This window comes from Sinocyclocheilus anshuiensis, unplaced genomic scaffold (assembly GCF_001515605.1).
Source record: "Sinocyclocheilus anshuiensis isolate Anshui unplaced genomic scaffold, SAMN03320099.WGS_v1.1 scaffold122, whole genome shotgun sequence".
Lineage (NCBI taxonomy): Eukaryota > Metazoa > Chordata > Actinopteri > Cypriniformes > Cyprinidae > Sinocyclocheilus > Sinocyclocheilus anshuiensis.
Window position 1 is genome coordinate 1,717,321 of NW_015544153.1, and position 25,935 is coordinate 1,743,255.

Below are 25,935 nucleotides of genomic sequence, written 5' to 3' on the forward strand. Positions count from 1 at the left end.
TCAGAAAGACTCTGCTTCAGAATGCAGCGAATGCAAACAGCTGAGAGGAATGGAGACATCACTTCTGCATAATGAACACTAATGAAAACACATTCATATCATATTTTCAGTTTGATTTATAATACTGTATAAATCTTAACATGAGAACTCAATGTAATGTGAAGACCCTAAGTCAAGCAATAATAAATAAAAAAAGAGCAACCGAAAAAAAAGAAATTGTGGCATCACACTGTGCATCTTGTTGACAATAAAGCACACCCTCAGTATTACAGGAAAACAACAACAAAAAAATCTTATTGTCATTACTGTTATATATATACTTGACAGTAAAGACATTTATAATGTTACTAAATACTAATCAGAGAATCCTGAAAAGATTTATGAAGGTTTCCAGAAAAATATTAAGCATCACAACTGTTTTCAACATTAATAATAATGAGAAATGTTTCCTGAGCACCAAATCAGCATATTATTATATTCAAACAGAAAACACTTATTTTAAATTGTAATAATATTTCACAATATTACTGTTTTTACTGTATTTGCAGCCTTGGTGAGAAAAACAACAACAACAACCCTAAAATAATGGTCATTACAATAATTTTGGTTGTGGATGAGGAGATACCCCCTGACAATGTAAATTGCTTTGAGTGCCTAGAAAAGCGCTATATAAATGTAATGAATTATTATTATTATTATTATATAAAATGTTTACGGCCTTTTCTTTGCAAATTATACAAATTTGCTTTATAATTTTTTTTTACATTTTGAAGTGAATGGTGATCCATAAATAATAAAGCATGCCACTTTCTTTCAACCCTTTTTGTTCCTGAATCACTATTTCCCACCATTTATCATTTTCGCTCTCTATTTGTCCATTACTGTAATCCTGTTTACCGATCTCTTGCTCATCATTTGTCTCTCTCCATCTCATTCTCATTTCTTTGTAATCATACTGCCCCCTCTCTTTTTTAAAATCATTATCTCTCTCCACACTGCTTCCACCCTTTATCCCTCCTTCTCCATGATGTCACTCTCTCTGGAAGAGGCGGATTCAGAGAAGGGGAGAGGGGGCGGGGATGAGAGGAGAGAGTTGCTTGGTGACGGTTGCTGAGAAACGGATGTGGGAGGGGTTGCAGCGAGCCAGAGTCAAGAGTGGCGTTGCCTTGGCGACCAAGGTTTCACACTGTTTTACAGGATTTGGCGCAAGATGGGAGGGCTCATGTACCTCTGAGGGGTTATGTAGCATCATATAACCACATACACAATATAAATATACACACAAACACTAGAGTTAATCTTGTTTTAGGGATAAAAGTAAAAAAGAATACCAAAACTGGTAACACCAAATGGGATTTTTTTTTATTTTATTCTTATTCGAATAGGTAATGAAATGCAGTGAAATTTACTGCAGTTTAAAGGAATAGTTCACCCAAAAATGAAAATTCTGTCATTAATTATTCACTCTCATGTCGTTCCACCCCCGTAAGACCTTCGTTCATCTTTGTAACACAAATTAAGATATTTTTGATGAAATACGAGAGCATTCTGACCTTGCATAGCCAGCAACGCAACTACCAAGTTCAAGTTCAAGGCCCAGAAAGGTAGTAAGGACATCATTAAAATAGTCCATGTGACATCAGTGGTTCAACCGTAATTTTATGTAGATATGAGAATACTTTTTTACTTCTATATAAAACAAAAATAACGACTTTATTCAACAATTTCTTCTCTTCCGTGTCAGACATCGACGCGCATTCACGACAGTACCACGACCACAGTTTAGAACAACATGAGGGTGAGTAATTAATGACAGAATTTTCATTTTTGGGTGAACTATCCCTTTAAGAATCCAAACAATTTGAAACTAAGCCTTATTATTTCAGTTAAGGCTAACCGTATACATTACTACTAAAAAGTTTGGGGTCAGTACGTTTTTTTATTTTTTTGAAAGGAAAAGGAAAAAGAATGCATTTATTTGATCAAAATGGTAAAAACCGTAATATTGTGAAATATTATTATAATTTAAATAACTCTTTTCAATTTTAATATATTTTAAAATGTCATTTATTCCTGTAATGGACAAGCTGAATTTTCAGCATCCATTTCTCCAGTCTTCAGAAGTGTCACAAGATCCTTCAGAAATCATTCTAATACGCTGATTTGGTGCTCATGTTGAAAACAGCTGTGCTGCTTAATATTTTTGTAAAAACCATGATAACTTTGTCAAGATTTTTTTATGATTAGAAAGTTGAAAAGAACAGCATTTTTATGAAATAGAAATACTTTGTAACATTATAAAGGTCTTTTGAATGTCACCTTTGATCAGTTTAATACTGGCTGATTTCAGTCATTTTCAAAAATTCCCAAACACTTGACCGGTTGAATGTTGTTTTTAAAAACAGCTCACTTGAAGAATGACTCGACGATTCTAACATTATGAGGACACAGGAGATGGAAACACGTTTACATACATGCACAACAGGAAGCTGTCCTATCTAGAAGTTGAAGACGGTGGAGGGTGCTGTCCATTGTGCTGAATACAGCCATCATTACTGAGCGCTTGACCTCATTTATAGTGGTGCACTACTAATTCAGTTCATTTATTCCCTTTAAAACATCTGTGTGTGTTATCAAAATTACTGGCTTTAAGACTTGAACATGTTCTTCCAACTATAATTTCATTAGACCAAACAGGCTTTATCCGAAATCGTCACTTATTCTCCAATCTCAGGCAGCTTTTTAATATAATTTACAATCCTTCTCAGGCTAATACTGAGGAAGCTTTGATTTCGATGGACGCTGAAAAAGCATTTGATAGAGTGGAGTGGAATTACTTATTTTATACTTTGGGTAAATTTGGTTTTGGAAAGAAATTTATTTTGGATGAATATTTATTTATATATGTATATTTAATTATTATTACTAGTTCCTATTATTCTGACTGTGCATTGTTTGTTCATGGTTTGTGTTTTTTTTTTTTGTAGTTGCTTTGTACCTTATTTTATTAGTATTGACACACATTGTGTTTATCATTGCCTTCTGTTTCTGTGTACACTATTTTCTGTGTTGAAAATTAATTAAAAAAATAAATAAAAAAAAAAACTCTGTGTGAATTAGTGTGTTTTAACGTGAAATTATTTATATCAGTGGTTGTCAACTAGATTTGCTTGGAAATTGAAGGCCACTGAGTGGTAACCCAACACAGTATTAAATTTGATTATATAAAAAAAATGAAAATGAAAATGAAAAAAAAAATAAAAAAAAATAAAACATTGACATTTAAAATTGTTTAAATGTATTAATGGTAATTAATATAATTATGAAAAACTTTTGAAATAATCTACAGGCTATAGTTTAAATGTAGAAATTAAAGATGGACAAAATTGCATGTTGCTCAAAATATAAATCATTGTTGAAGGCTTACTTTAATGAATCGAAGTAATCCACTTAGAGTACTTGTTATTAAAAAAAACCCTCAGAGTGCAAAATACAAACTTTTTGCAAACGTTTTCCATTGCATTGCAATTTATAGTCTAGTTTTAACCAGTTTCTGATTCTAGAAAGTGTGATACTGGCTCTTTTTGATCAACAAATAGGCTGCCCTTTTAATAATATTATCCCATTATTAATTATGCAGCAATTACTCCCTACATTTTATTAGGGTGTAAAATTAACCTCAAAGCAAGTCAGGATTCCAAATAAGGACACAGAGAAATTGAAGCTTAAAGCTTACGGATCATGTCTAATCAAAATATTTATTTACACACATAATAAATAAACACAGAGCAAACAGTCACGTCTGCACGCCATTGTACCGCAACGTGATTCAGCTGGTGTCTGTCTGCAGGGTAACGTGACTGTGATCACATGAACACTAGTACTGTGGTCTCTTCCCAAAATGTAATCTACCAGAAAGTCGTCTATAGCCCTATTTGGACAGGATTAGTCTTCAGTGCATTTGTCTATAGGCCTCACTGTTACTGTGGATCTCTGTGATGTATATCAGTAATTTATACAGAATAAGCATTTTCTGTAGAAGTCACATAAATGGATGTGTCTTCTGCATTATACATTCCATAACTGTCCTTATCACAAAATATAAAACAGCAGCTGTGCTAATTAATTATGCAGGAAACACTGAACATGAGCATTAGATTATCAGTTTAATTTTTTAATCAGTATAAAATTTTCAGCAGCCATTACTCTAGTCTTCAGTGTCACATCATCCTTGGTGCACAAAATTTCTTATTATCGGTGTTGAAAACAGTTGTGCTGCTGAATATCTTTGTGGAAAACATTTTATTTTTCAGGATTCTTTGATGAAGTCAAAAAGAACAGCATTTACTTAAATATTTATACTTTTGAACGCCCATCAATGGAAAACATGTTCTTCGCAGCCAGACGTTGTAGTTATAGCATCTGCCAGCAGGGACTAACCAGGCAATGCTGCTAACCAGCCAAACCTTGACCTCTTGGTTAATCCACACTGTCATCTATAATTTAATGATTTCCTCTGTCACTGTATTTACTGTCACCAGTGCTTTTTTTCTACAGAGTAAACGAGCAGGACACCATGAACTCAAAACACCTGAGGGGGAAACATCCTTATATGAACATACAACCATCAGAGAGACTTTGTCCCCTTTTACAGCCGAACATTTCCATTCCCTTCATTTCTCTTGGATTATTGTTTTAACCAATCTTGCAATTCCTCCTGCTTCCTCTTTGGTTATAGGTTATATGTGACCTTGGCTTGGACCCAAAATACACAGTACATACATTCACACTTTTATATCCACAGACAACACTCACACTTAAATATTATCATGCAAAACACACAAATAATCAGCATTTAATACAGTAATATAATATAAACCAGCAGTGAAGGCACTGCCCAATAGAGACGCCCTAATCTCCAGCCGCGTGCAGAAAGGAGTCACCCTCGCCCTTTGATGTGCGCTTGCACTAATCTGCGTTTAGCTCCCTTTCATGATCACCACAAGCTGACACTTGCTTTCTACCAAACAAGATTAATCCGACACTGTCATCCCCGCTGAAACATATTAGCAAATTAACAATTTCTTACATCCCTCACAGTTTGAAGTCGCACGCCGCAGCAGAATGACCGCAAACAGTCATCCCTCATCATTAGAGTAAATGAAGACGAGTGCCTCGAGAAACCTGGACAGCCGTCACTCAGCTTGGGATTGTTGACTCACTTCTCAGTAGAGACACTTAGATTATAAAAGAATATCCAGTTTTCAGATTGCTTAAAAAGCGCTAAACTGATTCAAGCTCATTAAAAAAAAAAAAAAAACATACAGGAGATAGAACATCTCATAATACTTGAAATATACACAAAATGATTATTGTTGGTCAACTAGCATTCTGCTGTCAAATACATTTGTGTAATGACCACAGAATACATTTCTTAACTTAAAATAAAAATAAAATTATTGCACATGAAAACAACTGTAATTCTCTCTTTTCTAGCACTGTGGCGCACCATAAACATACAAAACATACATAGCCTATATGATAATCATTTACCACAATATATATGAAACACCATGAAATCACCATTTGACACAATTCACTGTAGCAGCATACGGTAACAGAACTTTTTGTAAGGGTTTGCTTTTCCTAAGAGAGTCAGGAGGCATTAAGAGGGACGCTCAGCAGAACACAGCTCTAAATTACCCATCAGCCTTGTACTTGCCGACTGAGGATACCAGAAGCGCTCCTACCAGACACAGCTAATCTTCTGTCACTAGATGAGACCCATGGGTGCACACACACCCCGTAAATCTGACGATTCTGGCTGAATTCATCTTTAACCTTAAACAACCTGCCCTCTTCAGCTTATAAATCTACTTAACTTTCTCTTTTTCTCTCACACACACACTCGAAAATGTGTGCGTGCAGCCAGCTGCTTTTCTTTATATTATTAATTTAAAACATGACCTCTCACTCTTCTTCTTTCTCTCTCTCTCTCACACCCTTCCCCCTCCTCTCCTAAAATGGTTTTGATGGATTTTTTCTCCCTCTGGATCTTTGAGCCTGTCACTTCATTTCTAGATGTGTCAATTCATCATTCTTTCCATCCATCTCCCTCCTCCATGCTCCTCTTGACTCCGACAACAGCTGGTACGAATCCCACTGCTATTAAACTATTACCGACCACTTCTAACCTCTGAGCTCTATGAGACAAACATACTGTAGACACAACAATCATAACAATCGATTACATATAAAATCAGATTAATTACATGATATACCTATAAATGTATATAATATATCACAATTAATCACATTTATCAATATTTGCTGAGAAAAACTAGATGCTTATTTTAGTTTTTGACATGCAGCACAACTTATCTATGCCAGTTTCAAAACATTAGACCAATAAGGAAAAGTTGGGGTGGGGTAAGCAAATGTGTATCATTAGTCAGCAACAAGAGGAAGTTCTTATAGCAGCTGTGTCTGGATACTTTGAACTTTTTAGTTTTTTGTCCATTCCAAAACAGGGTGTTTCAATTCTGCTGTTCATCTCTTCATTATTTCCATTGTTGTTGGTGCACATTTCATTAAAAGCACATTCTGTGCTACATTTTTCCCCTGACAATATTAAAATTCTGGTAGATACCAATATATTAAAAATATAACAATAATAATATCTAATAATGATCCCTAAATAAATATAACCTAAATAAAAATAATAGACTAAAATAATGCACAGAAATTATAGTAAATTAAAAATATTTAAATGATATAAAATAATGCTGAATAAATTTCGTAAAAATGCACTAAAATCATATTACATGATATAAAATAAATTTGAAAAACATTTAAATAATATAAAACTACTACTACAGGTAAATTTAGGCATCACAACATTAAAATGTACAGTTGGAAAATTATGAGATCTGCTAAAGATTACATTTACCAGTGTTATTACATTATCAGTTTTTAAAGTTAATCTTTAATTGAGAATCCAACATTGACTGACATCAATAAATGAAAATCTCTCTAATATTGGCTGATAACTATACAGTATAGACAAACTGTGCACCGTATTTTTACTATTCCTGAGTGCTGTGTCTCATGTTTTTGTTGTGAACGCCCCTTAGAATTATAATACATTGCTTCATTTATTTTCATATTGTCATGCTCCGATGGCAGGAAAATTACTTACAAAATTTAAATTCGGATCCAGGGGCATCATTAATCGTGTTAATTTTCAATCAGCTTGTATTCATTTTAACTGTATAATGAATCACACAAAATGAAAACTGATAAACCAACATCCCTAGTTACAGCAGTGCTGAAGCTGCACATCCTCTCTCACACACACAGATGTTTTATTCATTTTAACTGTATAATGAATCACACAAAATGAAAACTGATAAACCAACATCCCTAGTTAAAGCAGTGCTGAAGCTGCACATCCTCTCTCACACACACAGATGTTCACTTCCTCCTGCCTTTTGTTCTCCCCAAAAGACAAAGACATCAGTTTTAGGCAAAATGTAAAAATCTATTTATTTTCTGAAACAAAGACTTAACCACTAACAGGCCACATAAGCAGATGCCTAAAGGCAGGCCAAACTGGTAAATTATTGAGTTCTGTCTCACTCAGGCATAAGACACTTCACTCCGTCCCCATTGGCTCCTTGAGTTTATTTTTAAAGCAACATTTACATAAAAGAAGCCAGAACAAATGCTTTCCAACCTCACACGATACAACAATTATGATGAAAATGAATAAATGAGCAATACGTTGTACTTCTGTGGGCCTTCACATCTAACTGTAATCACCACTAGGCTACGTACTATTCTAGAGAGTCAGCTGTCTGCTTGTCCTACACAGCAAGAAACGGCACTATTTACTAAATGACGATAGGAAGTAATAGTTAAGGTGATGCATCAAATGCAACGAAGAGCATAAACCAGATTAGCTGAATGTGAATTTGAAAATGGCATAGGTAAAAAGGCCCACAGTCAACATATTTCCCGTTCAGGGTGAGCGGATGGCACATCTGTTATCGCAAGACTGTGAAATGCGGCCGCTTAGTTAAGTGTCAGTGCTAATGCCACAGACAAATGTGCTATGATGCAGAGTCAAAGAGTGAAAGGATGGAGGAGTGAACAAACGAACGAGAGCTTACCGCCACGCAGCCACAGAGAGGTCCCATTCAAGCTGAAGGAAGCGGAGGAAAAAATAACCCCTTTTCTAGTCTACCCTGTCTCTCTCACACCCACCACCCCTCCTTCTTTCTCTCACTCCCTCTCGCTCTCTCTCTCTCTCTCTGAGGAGCAGAAAGGCTGCATTTTTGACAGGTCTCTTCCACGTGTGTACTTCACTCATGAGTGCACATGCGCACACACTCACACACAAACATGTGTGAATGGGCTTTTTGCAGTGCGGGTTAATAGAGAAATGCAGGGATCAGGTATAGCGCTTCATTAAAATATTTATTTGTCATATTAAAGGTGCGATTTGATGTATTAAAAGACTTTTGGAGTCAGTTTCTAGGAACTCGGTTTGGCTCTTGCTGCCATTTTCAGTTTTGGTAGCTTGTGTGTTTGCTGTCTGCCTGACAAATGCAGCAGATTGCAACACCTTTAGCTCAGATATGAACAGCATGTGTGTGAGATTTACTGTGATGACGATTCGGTGGTGATGAGATGAACCCGATGGAAACTAAGCTGAGAATGAATGATTCTCAGGGGCTGAGAAGCGAAGTGATGCTATGAAGAGCTCTTACACTAAATAATTACTTACTTCTACTTGCTGTCAACATATCACATACACACATATATATATATATAAACAAATCAGCATTCAAAGAATAATTAAGCCAAAAATTACAATTCTCTATTCTGAACCCTTATGGTGTTATTGCTTCCATGGAACACCAAAAAGAAAAATTCGGTACTGTCTTGTGTGCTCTTTTTCACTGAAAGCAAATGAGAATGTACATTGTTGGGTATCAAAATGACAAAAATAAATAAATACATAAATTACTAAAACACCATAAATGTCATTATGGCTTGTTCGGTCTTCAGAAGCCTGAAGACTAAAGTTTTGTGTGAGAAACAGACTGAAATTTAAGTCATTATTGTGGTCACATGACGCGCAAGATGCCATCACTGATGTCAAAACTGGTGCAAAGTGTCTTAACGCTGCATATTTACATCTAAAATATACACAACCGAGTAAATGAGATTTGAGCATTACATTGGAGGGAAAGATTATCCAACAATAAAATGTGTATATTTTTATATTGTATTATATTACTTATTATATAAATGTATTTATTTGATTTTATTTATATAGCATCTTTCCAAAGCTCATGACAGGGTTGTTACTGTTAATAAAAACTAAAGCTATTAAATAGCATTTTTCACACACTGCACATAACAAAATTATTAAAACAAATTAAAATTAAAACTGAAAATGTAAAAATAAAAGCTAATTCAAAATATGAATAAATGCTACAATAGTATATAAATAATACTAACAGGGACACTTTACAATTAATAATATTAATCCAAAAAAAATAAAAATAAATCTGGCAATACAATTCCATAGAACAAAGAAAGAAAAAAGCTAATATCCAAATATATGCTTGATCGCTTAACCATATAATGCTGATTTGAAAAAGAATTCCTTAAAAACAACACTTCCAGGGCCCTACCTTTAAACACTGATCTGTGACCATTTGGGCTGTTTTGCTTGTACAGGTTAGTGCTGCTTTTAGATGAAACAATGTCTACCAGAGATCATCTGTTTCCCTGTGGCTATAAAGGGCACTTGAATGATAATCCTTAGGAGATGCAGTCATTTATTGAGAGAATGGGAGCTATTCATGATCATTCCACATACAATTAATAAACAAACAGGCAGATGGCCAACAAATGAGACAAGAGTAAAGCTAGCTCCGGGTCCTGATGCAGCAGCTCCAGAGGCAGGCAGGGAATGAACCTGCCTTAAGAGCAGCAGGGTGGCGTGGGTTCATTTGTTCAATGTTACTCATTTAGAGCTTAGAGAACTGGACCCTCCTCTCTCTAGTTTGTATACAGGTCATAACCACCACAGCAGGGTTGTGCACATTCAGAATTTAAATGAGAACCTTTTAAATTCTGCTTAAATTCATTAGAACTAAAACAGGATGCAGAATTGCCATTCGAAATTGAATGTAAAGAAGTAGAATTCAAATAAACTGAAATTCAAAGAAATTCGTATAACCAATTTTTTTAAATAGAAAATCTAAATGTGAAAGCTTTGAATGTTAGCTTGCATGAAGGTCGGAACTGGAGTTTTTTTAAATTTTTTTTAGAAACGACAGTAATAGATTTACTAAATAGAAGGTTTTTGGACTTTGAAAACTTCGCTGGTGAAGTTAGGCGCGGTTTTTCTGAGCACATACCTGCAGAGCGAGGGACCTACTAACCGCATACAGAACAGGGGCCAAAAGTCTGGACAGATGCACTACAGAAAAAACATCACTTGCTTTCTTTTTCCTCTTCTCCAGAGAATTCACGCAGCACCTCCAATACTTGACTACCAATACGGCTCCTTGATATTCCACACCACAAAGCCCAGACCACCGAGTCCTTCTGCTGTGAGCTTGACACCCAACCGTCGAGACTGCAGCGCATCCATTTAAATCTGCTTCTGCTTGTCCTGTCTGTCACGGGCCAGCTCTGTGTGCTGGTGATATGAGAGATCAGATCCCAGCGGCAAGTGTGACAGCAGCAAACACGCAGATATCATTTGTGTCTATGCTAGTAGAGATTCCAGCCCTTTCCAGCATTGGCTTGGATGTAAGTTACCTCACAGGATTTAGATTTGATGACTGTGCAAAAGCAAATCCAGAGGGAGAGAACTTTGTTAACGGTTCCTAGCTGAGGTACTGATTGATAAATATCAGTAAATGATAGATAAATACACTCAGGATTAATACGCCCAAGAAATAATATTCTAGAGAATTTTACTGCACCATGTGCTCAAGAGGCTTGTTAAACACATTTGCCCAGGGTGCAGTTTTTTTTATTATTATTTTGCATACTAATATATTCAAATATGAATACTAGAACTAATAAATAACTGATGCTTTCTGAAATAGATTCTTTGATGAAACCCTTTTAACCTTTGTTGAGGAAATGTTCTGGTCATGTTGGGTTACATCCATGGTGCTGTTCAGGGTTTCGTTCATTGATTTTCCCCATTCCTTTCATTTTCTATTGCCCCGAGGTGGTATTTTCCAGTTCTCACCCTTCCCCACTCCAGCTCTGACACTTCCTTCATATCTCCCACTAAGACTTTAATCAAATTATCCCAACCCATCCTTTCGCCCAGCTGAGGTGACACTTACAAACTGAAGCACATCCACACAGTACAATCAATCAGTCAAACTCTTGAAAACAGAATACAGTTAGTTCAAACACGAAACACAAATTTTGCACCTGTTCTCCCAAAAAAAGGGAGCACATTCATAATTTGTCTGGGATCCCAACTGTATCTAAGCTTTTTACTTAATGATGTTGCACTTTTGTTATGTGTCATTTAAAAATGTCACGCAGTGCCAGTTCAACCCGGGAATCAGCTCGATGTTTGAAAACATGTGGGAGGTGCCACAACAGAGGTATATACAAGTGTTGCAATCTGAAGGCGTCTGTTATTGGAGCACGGCCTGCAGGCAGTCTGTTGCAGCCATTACTTATGCACTTTAAATGCCAGAAGATGCCATTGGGAGGGAGAATAAAAAAACTCTTAACAACAGTATTTGTTAAGTATTTCGTATTATTATAAAATATTAAAGGAACAGTCCACTCCCCCCCCAAATGAAAATTTGCTTAAAATTTACTCTCCCTCAGGCCATCCAAAATGGGGTATGAGTTTTTTTCTTCTTCAGATCAGATCTGGAGAAATTTAGCATTACATCACTTGCTCACCAATGGATCCGCTGCAGTGAATGGGTGCCGTCAGAATGACCATTCAAACAGCTGATAAAAACATCACAATAATCCACAAGTAATCCATATAACTCCAGTCCATCAATTCAAGTCTTGTGAAGCAAAAGCTGCATGCTTGTGAGAAACAAACCCATCATTAACCGTGTTATCTGTCTATTTTTGGTTTGTGTGTTTTTTCTTTCTCGATTCAGACAAGAACCCTTTTTCACTGGATAAACCAATATTGATAGAGGCATTTTAGCTAAGTATTTTATCACTTCACTAGACATGAATTGATGGACTGGAGTTGTGTGGATTACTTGTAGCTTATTGTGATGCTTTTATCAGCTGTTTGGACTCTTATTCTGACGGCACCCATTCACTGCAGAGGATCCATTGGTGAGCAAGTGATGTAATGCTAAATTTCGACGAAGAAACAAACATCTTGGATGGGATACATAGGGTGTGTATATCTTCAGCAAGACAAAGCAATTATTATTATTATTGTAATCTTAAAATAAAGAAATTATGTAACAAGAACATTTTAAGATAATTCAGGAGATTATTAAAACAATTGCATAAGATAAAACACTAGAAAATGCAATTGTTTCTCTTTTTTTTTTAATTATATAAACAATTTATACTGGAAAAGTAAAAAACAACTACATAACCACATTTAATCTGGATCATAACAGCATTTATTCAGTTGTTTTCATCATCATCGTCGTCATCATCAGAAGTATCATCACCACCACATCACCATCATCAGTAACATTCTTATAATATTCAGTAATTTTCTTTAATATGTCAGTTTTATATCATATCCATTATCATTTATGAAATATACAGATATCAATGACTGTTCCACATCCTTTGGAAAGGAGTAGGAATGATGTTTCAGTATTTACAGCATGTAAAAGAGAGAGAGAGACGGAAAGAGAGAGAGAGAATAAAAATAGTAAAGAAGGGCTCTTTCATGTGTGACTCATCGCATTTATTCCCGCTGTGAGCTCTAAATACAGGAACACGCAGACTGAACGCATCAGGCAAAAGTTTCCACCACTCATCTCCGTGTTAGCAGTAAAGTTGTGTCGTTTCCAGCCGCTGTATGTGAATCACAGCATGGTTTAAGGGGAGGTACTACAGGTATACATAATGCATTCAGTTGGATGCAATACGTCATTTTTTCGATTTTCAGAATATTTGATTTTGCTGCTGTAATATTTATGATGATTTTCAGAAAGTATTTTATGAGGCATTTGTCTATTAGCAGCATATTTATTTAGATGCATGAAGTCTGCTTTAAAAAAAAAATATATTTATTAAATATTATGTTAAATAAGTGACAAATACTGTACTAATAAATTAATTGATGATTTAAAAAAAAAAAAAACTGAACTCTACATTTTATCTCTTCTACTTAAATCTGCAAATTTGCACCAGGGCGTCAAGGTTTGGTTCTCCTTGATTTTGCATATTAAAAAAAGATGATGCTTTATTTGCATATTTTACAACTTCATATGTCAAAAGTTTTATTTTGATTAAAGTCAGCTGTAGTACGTCCCTGGATCAAAATGTTCCACCACAAAATGTTCACCCTCTCGGTGAGTGACAGCACATTGCTGTTAACAATGACTGGAGGAGAGACTCTAAATCACTAGGTTAACTAGTGAATTATGAGCCTTCACCTTCAAACTCCATTCTTTCTGTATTTAACGGCTCAAAAAAAGACATCCAAAAAGCTGGTACAACATAAACTGAAAACAATAAAGCCTCCACAATAATGATAATTTAAAAAAACATTATCATTCACAACTATGAAAGAGTTTAAAAAGAGCAATGACTTTTTGGAACATGCATTAGAGCTCGAGAAACTCGCTGACTGGATTTTCTTATTTTCAGTTTATGCAATTGAGTCTCTGAGCAAGTGGCAACAATGTCATTGTCATCATCCTGTCACAAATATGGGGGTATTTCATGGTCACACATTTGGCTAATGTGTTTTCTTGTATTTCTCAGTCCTGTTGCAATTCTTCCCATGAAAGATATTTGGTTCATGCAATGATTCCTATCACCTTTTTTCCATTCATTTTTTCTCTGACCTCAACATTCCTTTTCAGTTGATATTCTAACTGATCAGGCAAGAAATACTAATCTTATTAAAATTATAAATGCTGAAGTAAGAGTCAGTTTACCGAAGCAACTCATTATGTACGTTGTGCGTATGACTGTTCGGGATATTGTCAGTTCAATTACATATTACAAACAAAACACTACAGTATTAGAATAACTCATCCAAAATGATCTTGGACACTGACCAATGAGGTGAGACCATTTTTGAACTGTGACAGCATGTCAAACTCTGGACATTTAGCAACTTGAACCACCACACCAGAGTGATGTAATCTACAATAGTGCCAAACGTTTGGTTTACGTTGTATCTTATATACCTGAGGTACAGTAAGAAGTTCACTATAATAATAATAATAATAATAATATCTCACTACTATACCTGGATAATTCAGTGCCATTTTGGAGGATTCATTCATTGAAGAAGGCCAGAGATTGAAAAACTTTTGAGTAGCCTTTGGAGCACCGCTTAAACCCTGTTGTTGTTACTAACCTACACCGCTAGGCTAACATGCCAACCAGGCCTTTTTCGCCTTCAACATGGTCCAAAGTGTCCCGCACTGTGTTACGTGTCAAACATTGACATTTACATGTATGTAGAGTCACAAACTTTAGTTTGAGTTTGTAGAAGTGGGATGACGCAGACCAGTTTGGCTTTGGATTGGTAAAGTGATAAGCAAATGCCAGTAAACAACAGTACAAAAAGACACGAAATGTCAAGAAAGCAAATCAAAATGAACTGACAAATGGTGGTCGGTGAAGCTTCACATTCAAATATGGCTTTACAGAGGCTTGCTGTCATGCTGGTCCTGATACATATACGTAAAAGTATTGTAAACCCTTAATTTTGTTGGGTTATTTTGACAGTTGAGCCGACAGACAAGCATCTTTTTTCTCTCGGTGGGGAAACGGATGATGATACTGAGGAGGGGAAAAAAAACCAACCTTTCTTTTGACACTAAATGTGGGAACAGACACATCACAGACTGTACTAAAATTACACAGACATGTGGCAGACAAGTTACAGAGGCCAGAGGAGGAAAGAAAAGCAGAAAACAAAAAGAAGCTGATATTGCGACAATGAGAGAACCAGGGGAAAGACAGAGGTGGAGAAAAGGGGACCATCGTTGTTTTTTGTTCCATCGCTTGGTTCTTCATCTCTTCGGGTTGATCTTCCACTTCAGATCTTCTCCATTATGTCCCCTTAATACTACTGTACAGCAATGGTTTTCATTCTCTTTCGCTTGTTTCAGTCACATACAGGATATTTGTCCATTTCTGAGAGGTGGTAGGATGCAGATGACATGCTAGTGCAAAGGATATTTTTGTATCGTTTCATCGGTTTTAGTTAAATTAAGATCAGCTGCATTTAGGCTGCAGATTCAGATGCACTTGGTTCAAGTTTAGCATCCAGGTGATTGACAAGATTGACAAGTTCACCCCATACAGTCTTGTTGGAGTGGGCAGGGCAAAACTGGGGGATGTTGTCAGGGGTTGGGCCAACAAGTCTGCTGGTTACCTAGAGGAGGGGCTACTGCACTCTGAGGCGGGGCAACAGAACTGATGGGCGATGTCATCGTCCTCATCCTCTCTAGGGTGCAGCAGAAGCGGTTAGGGAGAGGAAAGAGTAAAAAAAAAAAAATAAATTTTCAGATGAAGAGGAGAAGTGTGTTAGAACAGTAAAGAGAAGGAATACGAACAAATAGAGATATGGATGAGTTGCTATATATTGTTGTATATAAATCCAGTAACATTCATAATTTGTTGTGATTCAAATTTGGAGTAATTTGCTTGTAAATTAGAATGAGGGTGCTGGAATGAGTTGAGAGATGAAAGTTGGCGGTTTGTGATGGCACTAAATGAATTAGAATACCGGAGGAAACTGAGCTCATGAATATTAATTAGTTTGCACTGACATTTCTAGGTAATTTTCCTAGGCTGTCAAGTCACGTTCATTAATTAATATTCATGAGTCTAGTCTTCGCCTTGGTACTATTTATATATTGGCATGTGCAGATGTGCATAAGTTCCACGCGGACTTGGAATTGAAATATTTCACTAAGCAATATTTTGTGTTTGTAATATCAGATAATATTATATGATGATATTAAAAGCTAATAGAGTGCTGCAGAAATGAGTAATAGTAAATAAGCCAGCATTTTTGCACTACTGCCCAGATAGCACAAGTATGTCTGAAAGACGTCTGTTAAAGATCGCATCATCTGGAAAGCATCTGCTGTGTACAAACATCTGATAGATATCTTTCGGTTGTCAGTTTTACATACACATACATAAATCATAAACATCTTAAAGACATCTTCTTAAATGTCTATTTGACATGATAGGAAACGTCCTAAAGACGTACTGCAGAAGAGCAAACCCTCTAAAAAATACGTCTAGCAGATGTAAATACAGACGTCAGATAGACGTCTCCGTGATGTACGTGTGCTATCAGGGTGGTTCCATTGTCCCAAGTCAATGAGTACATTTACATGGACAACAGTATGCCGATATTAACACGATTAAGACAATAGTCTGATTAAGTATCTACCATGTGAACAGAGATTTTTGATTACCTTAATCCGGCTAAAGTCATACTCGAAGTAAACAAATCGAATTAAGACATGTGGAGTATTCCTATTTTAGTCGCATTATTGAAGTGCAGTACAGACATGTACACACCTTAAATCACACTATTACCATCATGTAGGACTTTTCGCCGCATTTTGTGGCAGGATACACACACGGCAGTGGTCAACCATTTGACTGCAAACAAAATAGCATGGCGTCACATTTTTATCTGTCATTGTCTGTTTGCATGTATAGCATGACATAAGTAATTGCACTTGAAGCTTTCGTAAAATTAAAAATTAAACACCCAAAACTGTATGGTACCGAAGACGAACTGTATGTTGATACGTGAAATTCTGGAGGGAACATCGAATGGCATCACGTGAGAACGTAATGACGTGCACCATTAATCGATCTCTGTACTACAGCATGTAAAATGGGAACAAGAAAGGAATATTCTAAAAGCAACTCACTGACTACGTTTGGACATCAGTAATCTAATTATTTACCTTATTCTAAATAAGCCAATATTATGATTATGGTGTTTACATGAGTTGCTTTTAGAATATTCCTTTCATGTTCCCGTTTTACATGTTATAGTACATAGATCGATTAATGGCACACGTCATTACGTCCCACGTGACGCCATCCGACGTCCCCTCCGGAATTTCACATATAAACATATAGTTTGTCTTCGTGATGATGCCATGTACAGTTTTGGGTGTTTCATTTTTAATTTTATGAAAGCTTCAAGTGCAGTTAATTATTTGTACATGCATACAGACGATGGCGGTGTTGAAGCTCTTTTATTTGCCATCAAACGGTTGACCACTGATGTGTGTATCCTACCACAAAATGCGCCGAAAAGTCCTACATTATTGGGTATTATATAGGTATTACTAGTGCATTATTTCTTTACAATTCTTTTGTTAGAATTCTTTTTCTCCACAAACAGGAGACAACCTCTGCCTCCTAAAATCACTCAAATATCATAATATCCACTAACTAAGTTTGACTGAGGCTAAAAGTCAGTTCCAGCACGTCTGATTCAGGAATTGTCTTTAGTTTGCACTTTGCAGGGATTCAAACCCCAGCCCTGTGTTTCTAAATCTTTACCAGCAGAGGACAGAATTGTAGCACAAGCTGAATTCATCCACCACAGTTCTGCCAATAAAAACCCTGCCAACTGAAGTAGCACCGGTTTAACTACAATATCATCTCTTATGTACATATATAAATACTTATGAAATTCAGTGAAAATTAAAATAATATTGCCATTCCAGTTCAAATTGTTTTTAGGCATCACAATAGGCTACTCCACAACATCTTATATCTCCATAATCTAAATGAAAGATTAAATTATCAAGTGAACTAAAGCAATGTGCACAAATACATGCACATTAAATCATGGGGGAAATTACGGATTTGATGAGGAGAGGAATGAGACAAGAGTGTGAATCACGCAGTGACAGAGTGTGAAGGGAATTAGGTGTGTACATGTACATGTTTTTCTACCCTGGTGGGGACTTATACCCGAATACACACCGACTCATGGGGACTTGTGTCACTGTGGGGACCTAAATTGTAGTCCCCATGGGGAAACAAGCTTATAAATAAATCATACGGAATTAGTTTTTTTTGAGAACGTAAAAATGCATAAAGTTTTCTGTGAGAGGTAGGTTTAGGTGTAGGGTGATAGAATATACGGTTTGCACAGTATAAAAACCATTTACGCCTATGGAGAGTCCCCACAAGGATAGTAAACCAGACATGTGTATGCGTGTGTGTGTATAGGCAGGAGGGGTTCTGCATGCGTTTCCGTCTCCACCTCTGTGTGATTCATGAAGGGGGTGGAACTACATTTGAACGGGCGTGAGGGGATGAGTGTATATTGGTGTGTGTGTGTGGAGGATTATGCGTGAGGATGCGTCATTTGTGACTGGTGTGTGGATATAATTTGGACCAAGGAGACGGAATAGACATCTTATTCAGAGATGTGTGTGTGGAGGGACACTAATGCAAATTTAAAGGGGAAGCGTGTAATTTCTGTGCTGTTAGTGGCACAAAATTGCATTTGTGTAAGTGGGCCAGCATGAGTTTGAAGGCGGGACAAACAAAGGAGGCAAGAAGAGTATCATTCTTTTTGCAATTCCATTTAGTGGCACAGAAATTACACAATTCACCTTTAAGAAAATGAAATCACATTGTCACAAAGCTCATATGAATACTTTGCTCTTTAGTTTTAATTAATTATTTGGTTAATAAAAGAGTAAACTGACTGAAATTGATGTGGCCCGCTGGAGTTCAGACCTCGCTAGGCTACTTGCAAGGTCACTTCATCTCCAAAAAGTCATAATTCACTTGCTGTTGGAGGCATATAGGAGTATTCATTTTTGACGACGGAATTATGGGTAGTCAGTGTAGAGAGGACGGCTTTCCCCATTACTTTCTGGAGAGGTTGCAGATGAGAGGTGAGTGGTTGAACGTGGGTGATGGGAGACACTGAGGTGGTGGAGGATCAGGTGAGCGGGTTATCGAAAGGGGAAGTGTGGGCTCGGGCCCTTACCTTGCCTGCTCCGGGTGCCGGGCAGGGGGGAGGGCGCAGGGCGGCTTGGGCAGAAGGAGCCGCGCAGGGCAGCAGTACTGGTGGTGGGTGGAGTGGCTGTTTGCGGTCAGACTGGTGTGGACAGAGGTAGAAGCTGGAGTAGCAGTAGAGGAGGTGGAAGAATTGGTACGAGTAGAAGTACTACAGGTGGAATAGGGTGGTGACCTGACAGAGAGAAAGAAAGAGAGGAAGAGGGGGGAGAGAGAGAGAGAGAGAGAGAGAGAGAGAGAGAGAGAGAGAGAGAGAGAGAGGGAGACGGAGAGAGAGAGAGGGGCACAGGAAGAAAGAGAGAGAAAGAAAGAAAAAAAAGTCAAGAAAGAAACAAAAGATAACAGACAACAAAGACAGCCACATGCATACATTACAAACACTTTAGCAGCAGCAGTACAGGCATGGTTAGGCAGTGTTATGCAGACTCCTATCAAGCTGTGGAGAGTTAGGTGCAGTCAGGCAGAGTATTTAATGAAGATTTAGATGGTTTATGCAGTTATGTCAAATTACCTGTATGGAGGAGTATTACAGTGTACAGACCAGGGCTGTGTCTCATTCCGCTTCCTTGTTCCCTATGCAGTGAATCAGTATATCAAGATCACAAATTTGGGTGCTAGCAAGGGTCCACCAAACATTGGGACAGCGATGACACAATCACCTTGTGTGGTCACGCACTAATTGGATTTATTAACAAGATTGCAAAATGGCATTGTGCATCTTCGCTACAGCTGTTGTGCCATTATGAAATATTCCTTGCATTGTTTTAAGCAAAACATACTTCAACGGCATCCAGATATAACAAATATAAATATAATAAGTATAACAAAAAGAAAATAAACAAATACATAAAAATAATTGGGGTATTTTTTTTTGTTCTGACCACTATAAATCTTCTGATACTGATGGGATTTTCCCCTTGCAATCATATTAGAGATGAAATATAATTACAAACAAAATCTCTTTTAAAAGACAAAATAATAATAATGGACTTCATAGTGAGCTATTGAGAGGACTGCGACACATCCGAGGTGATGGGCAGACTTGATCCCCGCTACACTGCAACTTAACCATGAATTGTACAAGCTACACTCGACAAAACCAATCCACTGAAGACTTATTTTATCTGGTGTTATCAGTTTATATACTTTATCATTCAAAGAGTCAGTTCTAAGCAAAATAAAATAAAAAAGGGACTAATTTGTCCTATAATATGGATGAAAACGTGATTAAAAAGGAAAGTAAAGGATTCATTTCAGAGAAATTAGACTTGCAGCTTTCTGAAATCTCTTTAACTAAAAAAACAAGACTTCTTGGATTTTCTAAACGGAGTTAAAAATGCTGAAAACAAAATTGTTTATTTATTCCATAATGTAGTTATGCCATGCCAAAAATAACAAATGGAATAAAATGGTGTTCAAATGACTCATCTGTAGTACACAGACAGGTTTGTCAGCAAACCTCATGCTTTAATAATGAGTGTCACAATACAATAATGATCCTGCAGGTTTATTTGGTGAAAATGTGTGTGACTGACCTCTACTGGCCAATCAGAGGGGTTCGTTCTCATTTAAAAATTGAAGACATTCGCAATGCATTTAACTTTCATAATGTGATGCATTTCCAAGCCAAACAGAGCATCATGGGGAAATAATGTAGGGCAGGACTATGATCATTCCATACTGACATGGGTAGCTTAATATTATTAGTTAACAATTTTTACCCTGCCCAGGGAAATTTGGTTAGATTAGCGGAGCAAGAAAATAAATAAAAAAAATTAGGTAGAGAAAGATTTTTTTTTTGCACTGATGAATTGTGCCCAATAAGACCAGAGACATTTACTAAGAACTGTAAATGCACTGAATTGATTTAATGTTGCATGTAACATCCAACATCAGCTAATTTGTGAGCAACCAATGAAAATACTTCGTCACTTATGTGCCAAATTAATAATTTCTTGCAGAAAATGTGACAACTGCAAGAATAATATTACACTATAACATTTCTGGTATTTTTTAATCGATTGAAAGTTCATTTTGTCTTCAGTCTTGATGGACAGTAGTGAGTCTGTCAGGCTAACATTAAACATCAAGAAAAAAAAAATACAAGAGACACTTCAGCACTACCCAAAGCTCAAGCAGACACAGTGACACTGACACAGAGACGAGAAAACAGAGGGAATAAATGGACTGGCATGAATAAAGGAAATGAGGGAAGGGTGAAGAAAGGAAGGAAGGAGAGAGATGGATAGATATTGTGGCCTGAAAGAGAAGGATGTAGAAGTGTGTATGCAGGTGGCATGAGTCCTTAGTATGCACTGGGGTGAAATGGCCAGGGATGAATCTGTGGGTGTGAACTGTGACCTCTGAGAGACCTTTACACTACAGTATGTGCAACAACACTTTTTAAAGGTGCCAAAAGGTCAAGCTGAAGTGTCTAATTTTCCCAAATGGCAAAGCAAAAATATTGATTGTTTTCAAACAGGTCTCCCGAACACTCCCATTGCTCACCCAAACAGACAGCCCCGCCCCAAACTCACTCCATTGGCTGAGACTGTTGCTGCGTGGAGTTGGTCGGGTTCACAAACAAAATGCTACAGAGACAAATAACTTGAACTTTTAAGGGAAAATCCACTGACAAATTTCACAATAAATGGGATAAGAGTATTTTAACATTTTTTTTAAATTACACACTTCAGCTTTTAAGTGATTTTGAGGGGCAGAATGAACGAAATGTAACATGGGAATCAATTGCCTTAATTAATTTCCTAATAATTACTTTACATTATTTGCTCCATTTAAATTTAATTGTGGTCAGATATTTTATCCGTTTTCTCAGATGGCATTTGAAGTAAGAAACTTCTTTATCAGTTCTGTGATTTCCTTCATCGGGAAGCATCTGTAAGCAGCACAGTTGCAATGTTCTGGTAAAAATCCATCTGGGACAAGTTGTAGGAAATGCGCACACACACACACACACACACACACACACAGCAATGTCGAATCCTCTAGGGAAGGGCTGTATTGGTACATGACCTCTAACAAGCCCTCCCCTCAACTGCTCTTTCACACACACTTTAAAAACTCAGTTTTGCAGCCCAGCAACAAAAAAGCAGTCTGTCCCCATGTGTCCGTCCCCATCACACCCGTGTGGTCACCTCAAAACCAGCTGACATGCACCATCCTACTCTGAGTGAGTGAGAGAGAGTCATCTCCCTCAGTGAACAAGCACCTCAAGAGCTAAACCCTGTATTACCATCTTGTGCTGCTCTGAGTCTCTCTGGACCCATCTGAAGGGGCTGATGTAAGTCGAGGGAAACATGGTGCGGCCCCTAACAGACAGTGGCAGATAATCGCACACTGCTCTTTCCTGGTTTCAACAGGCAGTGCTGCTGTCAATCACATGGATTGAGAAGACAAATGAACAATAATACAAATAAAAATAATATTACCAAAAAGACAAAATGCAAATGTTCAACTGGTCAGAAAAACAGGATTCAGGTGCCAAAGGGGTTGTCATGATAACAAAATTTGGTTACCAAAAAAAAATGTTGAAAAAAAACAAAACAAACAATATGCTATTTAAGAAGTTTATCAACAATGTCGTTCAAATATTTGGAATACGTTTCTAAATAAATGTTTTTAAATATGAAAATGAAAAATAAAATGAATGAAAAAATATGAAATGAATGCATTCAATTGATCAAAAGTGACAATAAAGACATTATGTATATATTATGTTACAAAACATTTCTATATAAAATAAATGCTGTTCTTTTAAACTTTCTATTCAAAGAATTCTGAAATGAATGCATCACGTTTTTCAACAGTGATAATATTAAGAAATGTTTCTTGATCACCATATCAGCCTATTAAAATGATTTGCCTAACTCCATCCGGACAGCCGAATGAATCCCTCACAATCTTCAAGAAACAACTGAGAACTCCTCTCTTCTGTGAGCATCTAACTGCATCCTCCTCCTAAAAATAATAATTCTACGTCTTCACTTTTTCTATTCTATTATTATCCTTTATCCCTTCCTGTCCTAGCTTTTACTATTTTGAACAAAGACTGAAACCGTGTATAAAAGGCACTTCTCGTGTTTATTGGCATGTTTTGATAAATCGCTTGTTGTATTCCTCAACTGTAAGTCGCTTTGGATAAAAGCATTTGTCAAATGAATAAATGTAAATGCAAATACTATCATAGCCTACTTTTTATTTGCATTTACATTTATTCATTTGACAAATGCTTTTATCCAAAGCGACTTACAGTTGAGGAATACAACAAGCGATTTATCAAAACATGCCAATAAACACGAGAAGTGCTCATTATACAAAGTTTCATTCTTCGTTCAAAGGAAGGGATAAAGGATAATAATCAAACAGAAAAAGTGAAGGCTAGCATTTACTATGTAGAATGAAGACTGAAACCTTGTATAACAGGCACTTTTTGTGTTTATTGCCATCTTATGATAAATCGCTTGTTGTACTCCTAAACTGTAAGTCGCTTTGGATAAAATAAATGTAATAAATGTACATTTCTGAAGGATCATGTGACAAAAGACTGGAGTAATGACTGCTGAAAATGTAGCTGTGCCATCACAGGAATAAATTTAATTTCAAAACATATTAAAATAGAAAATACAGTAAAACAACATTGTGAAATATGTATACAATTTAAGTAATCGTTTTCTATCAATTAAATGTAGCCTTGGTGAGCATAAGAGACTTCTTGCAAACACATTAACAATCTTATCGACCCCAAACTTCTGAACTATATAGACTATATATTAATATTAGATAAGTAACTGTTGCCTTTAAATAAGTAAATGCCGCTGAATTCAAGTAATGATAAAAAAAAGCCAGTAATACAGAAGTGCAGTGGAGGGTTTTCCCTTTTTCTTGTCAGTATCATTATTTGATTAAAATTCAGATCTATTACACCACATTTACCATTGAATCCAATACTCTGAAACACATCCTCAAAGTTGGTCCTGCATTCAATTAACAAACAGTTTACATTAATAAGACAGCCATTCTAACCAAAAAAAGTGTACCATTCACATGCACTGCCCCAAAAACTGTTAAAAATGTTTTGACATTGCTTTTTTGTCATAGACTTCTGACATCCCTTGATGCAGATGGAGCTGTTTTTGTGTGTTTGATAGGATGTGGGAGTGTGAGCTTGTATGTGTGAGCAGAGTAGAAGGCTCATTTCCTTTGTAATTCTCTGCATGTTTTATTAGCCTGTCAGCTGCACTTTCCTCTCTTTTTGCACATCACTCCTTCTCTCACTCCTTCCTTCTTTCAAGTAGTACCTCTGTTCTTCTTTCTGCATTTCTCTCCTTCTCTATTTTGCCTCTCTCTCTCTCTCTCTCACTGTCGCCCACACAGTCCTTTACACAAACACATTTGTGATAACTCACCTCGTTCCCCAAGCAACACTTCTACTGAAGTAGGGTGACCATTCGTGCGCTTTTTTTTTTTCCCCGGACATGTCCTGACCAGGATTTCTATATTGCCTAAAATATTCAGGTTTTGGCTTTGTTTTCCTGTTTTCATACTTGCTGAAGTTAATGATCGAAAAGTAGTTTAACCAATAACATGCAAGCATTGTACATAATTGACCAATCGTGGCGCGTGAGAAGGTGGGATCTACAGAGAATGGTCAAAGAGATGCAATTACGTGTACAGTGTGTTCAACTTGATGTGGCGCTGCACAGACCGATCGGTGTATGACAAAGATACCGTGAGAGCTAGAGAGCAGACGCTCCTTATGCTTTTGAATCGCTCTCGCAGTACTTTCATGTCATACACTGATGAGTGCGCAGCGCAAACTAGGGCGGTCACGATTATGAAATTTGGCTGACGATAAATTGTCTAAAAATAGTCACGGTTATTGCGATTAATTGTCTGTTTTAGGGCTTTGGCGATTAATTTTCTGTTTTTATAATTGTGATTATTTAAGGGTTCAGTAAATAATTATGATGTTATCTTTTAATATTTTTTAGTTATTTTGCAGTGTAAGATTACATAGAGTATTCCAGATTCTAAGAATCGGCCAATACCGATCCAACACCAGCGCAATCTTTTTTCTACACCACTACATAATATCAATACTGTGTTTGTGGAACTAATGGTCACTCTTTTTTTAAACCCTTTGTTAAACATAATCCACTAAATACTCACGTCCTCATTACAGAGGAAAAACTACATTTGAATAAAAATATATAAGCTATGAAATTAAACTAGCTGACTGTATAATTTAGCAGCAAAAACAATATCTTGAAAAAAAAATTTGGTGCACATTATACAATTTAAACATGTTTATTCTGTTAACTATATGTATTCTTACAAAATACATTCATGAATATAAGATAGAAATCATGAGAAAAAGAAAGGCTTTAATAATCTTTCTGTTTGTGATAATTCCTTCCTTCCTTCCTTAAACTTAAAGTATTATAATGGGAATATATCATCTTGGAGCTGCTGACTGTCATAACTGAACGTGACGTGCTGTTTGAATGCTGAGCGGAGAATGACTGACATCTGCAGCAGAAGGAAGATGAGTTTCTGTAAACCTGAATTCTGTCCATCGCATTAAGATATGGAATGGCTTCAGATGATATAGCAGGGCTCCAGACTGCGACCATACTGTTTGTGTGCGGTCGCACA

The 25,935-nt window shown here is 36.6% G+C and overlaps 1 protein-coding gene across 3 annotated transcripts in view; it reads right to left on the minus strand.

The window, feature by feature from the left end:
- The window catches only part of LOC107695299 (IQ motif and SEC7 domain-containing protein 2-like), an 80,263-nt gene that overhangs the window by 32,023 nt on the left and 22,305 nt on the right, over positions 1–25,935 (minus strand). The window contains exon 1 of one of the 3 annotated variants that reach the window (XM_016495155.1): positions 10,437–10,508. The exons of the other annotated variants lie outside the window; for them this stretch is intronic. Coding sequence (XP_016350641.1) covers positions 10,437–10,465 — 29 coding nt within the window. The 5' untranslated portion in view covers positions 10,466–10,508. Of the gene's footprint in view, positions 1–10,436; positions 10,509–25,935 lie in introns of those variants that run through there. 3 annotated transcript variants of the gene reach the window in all.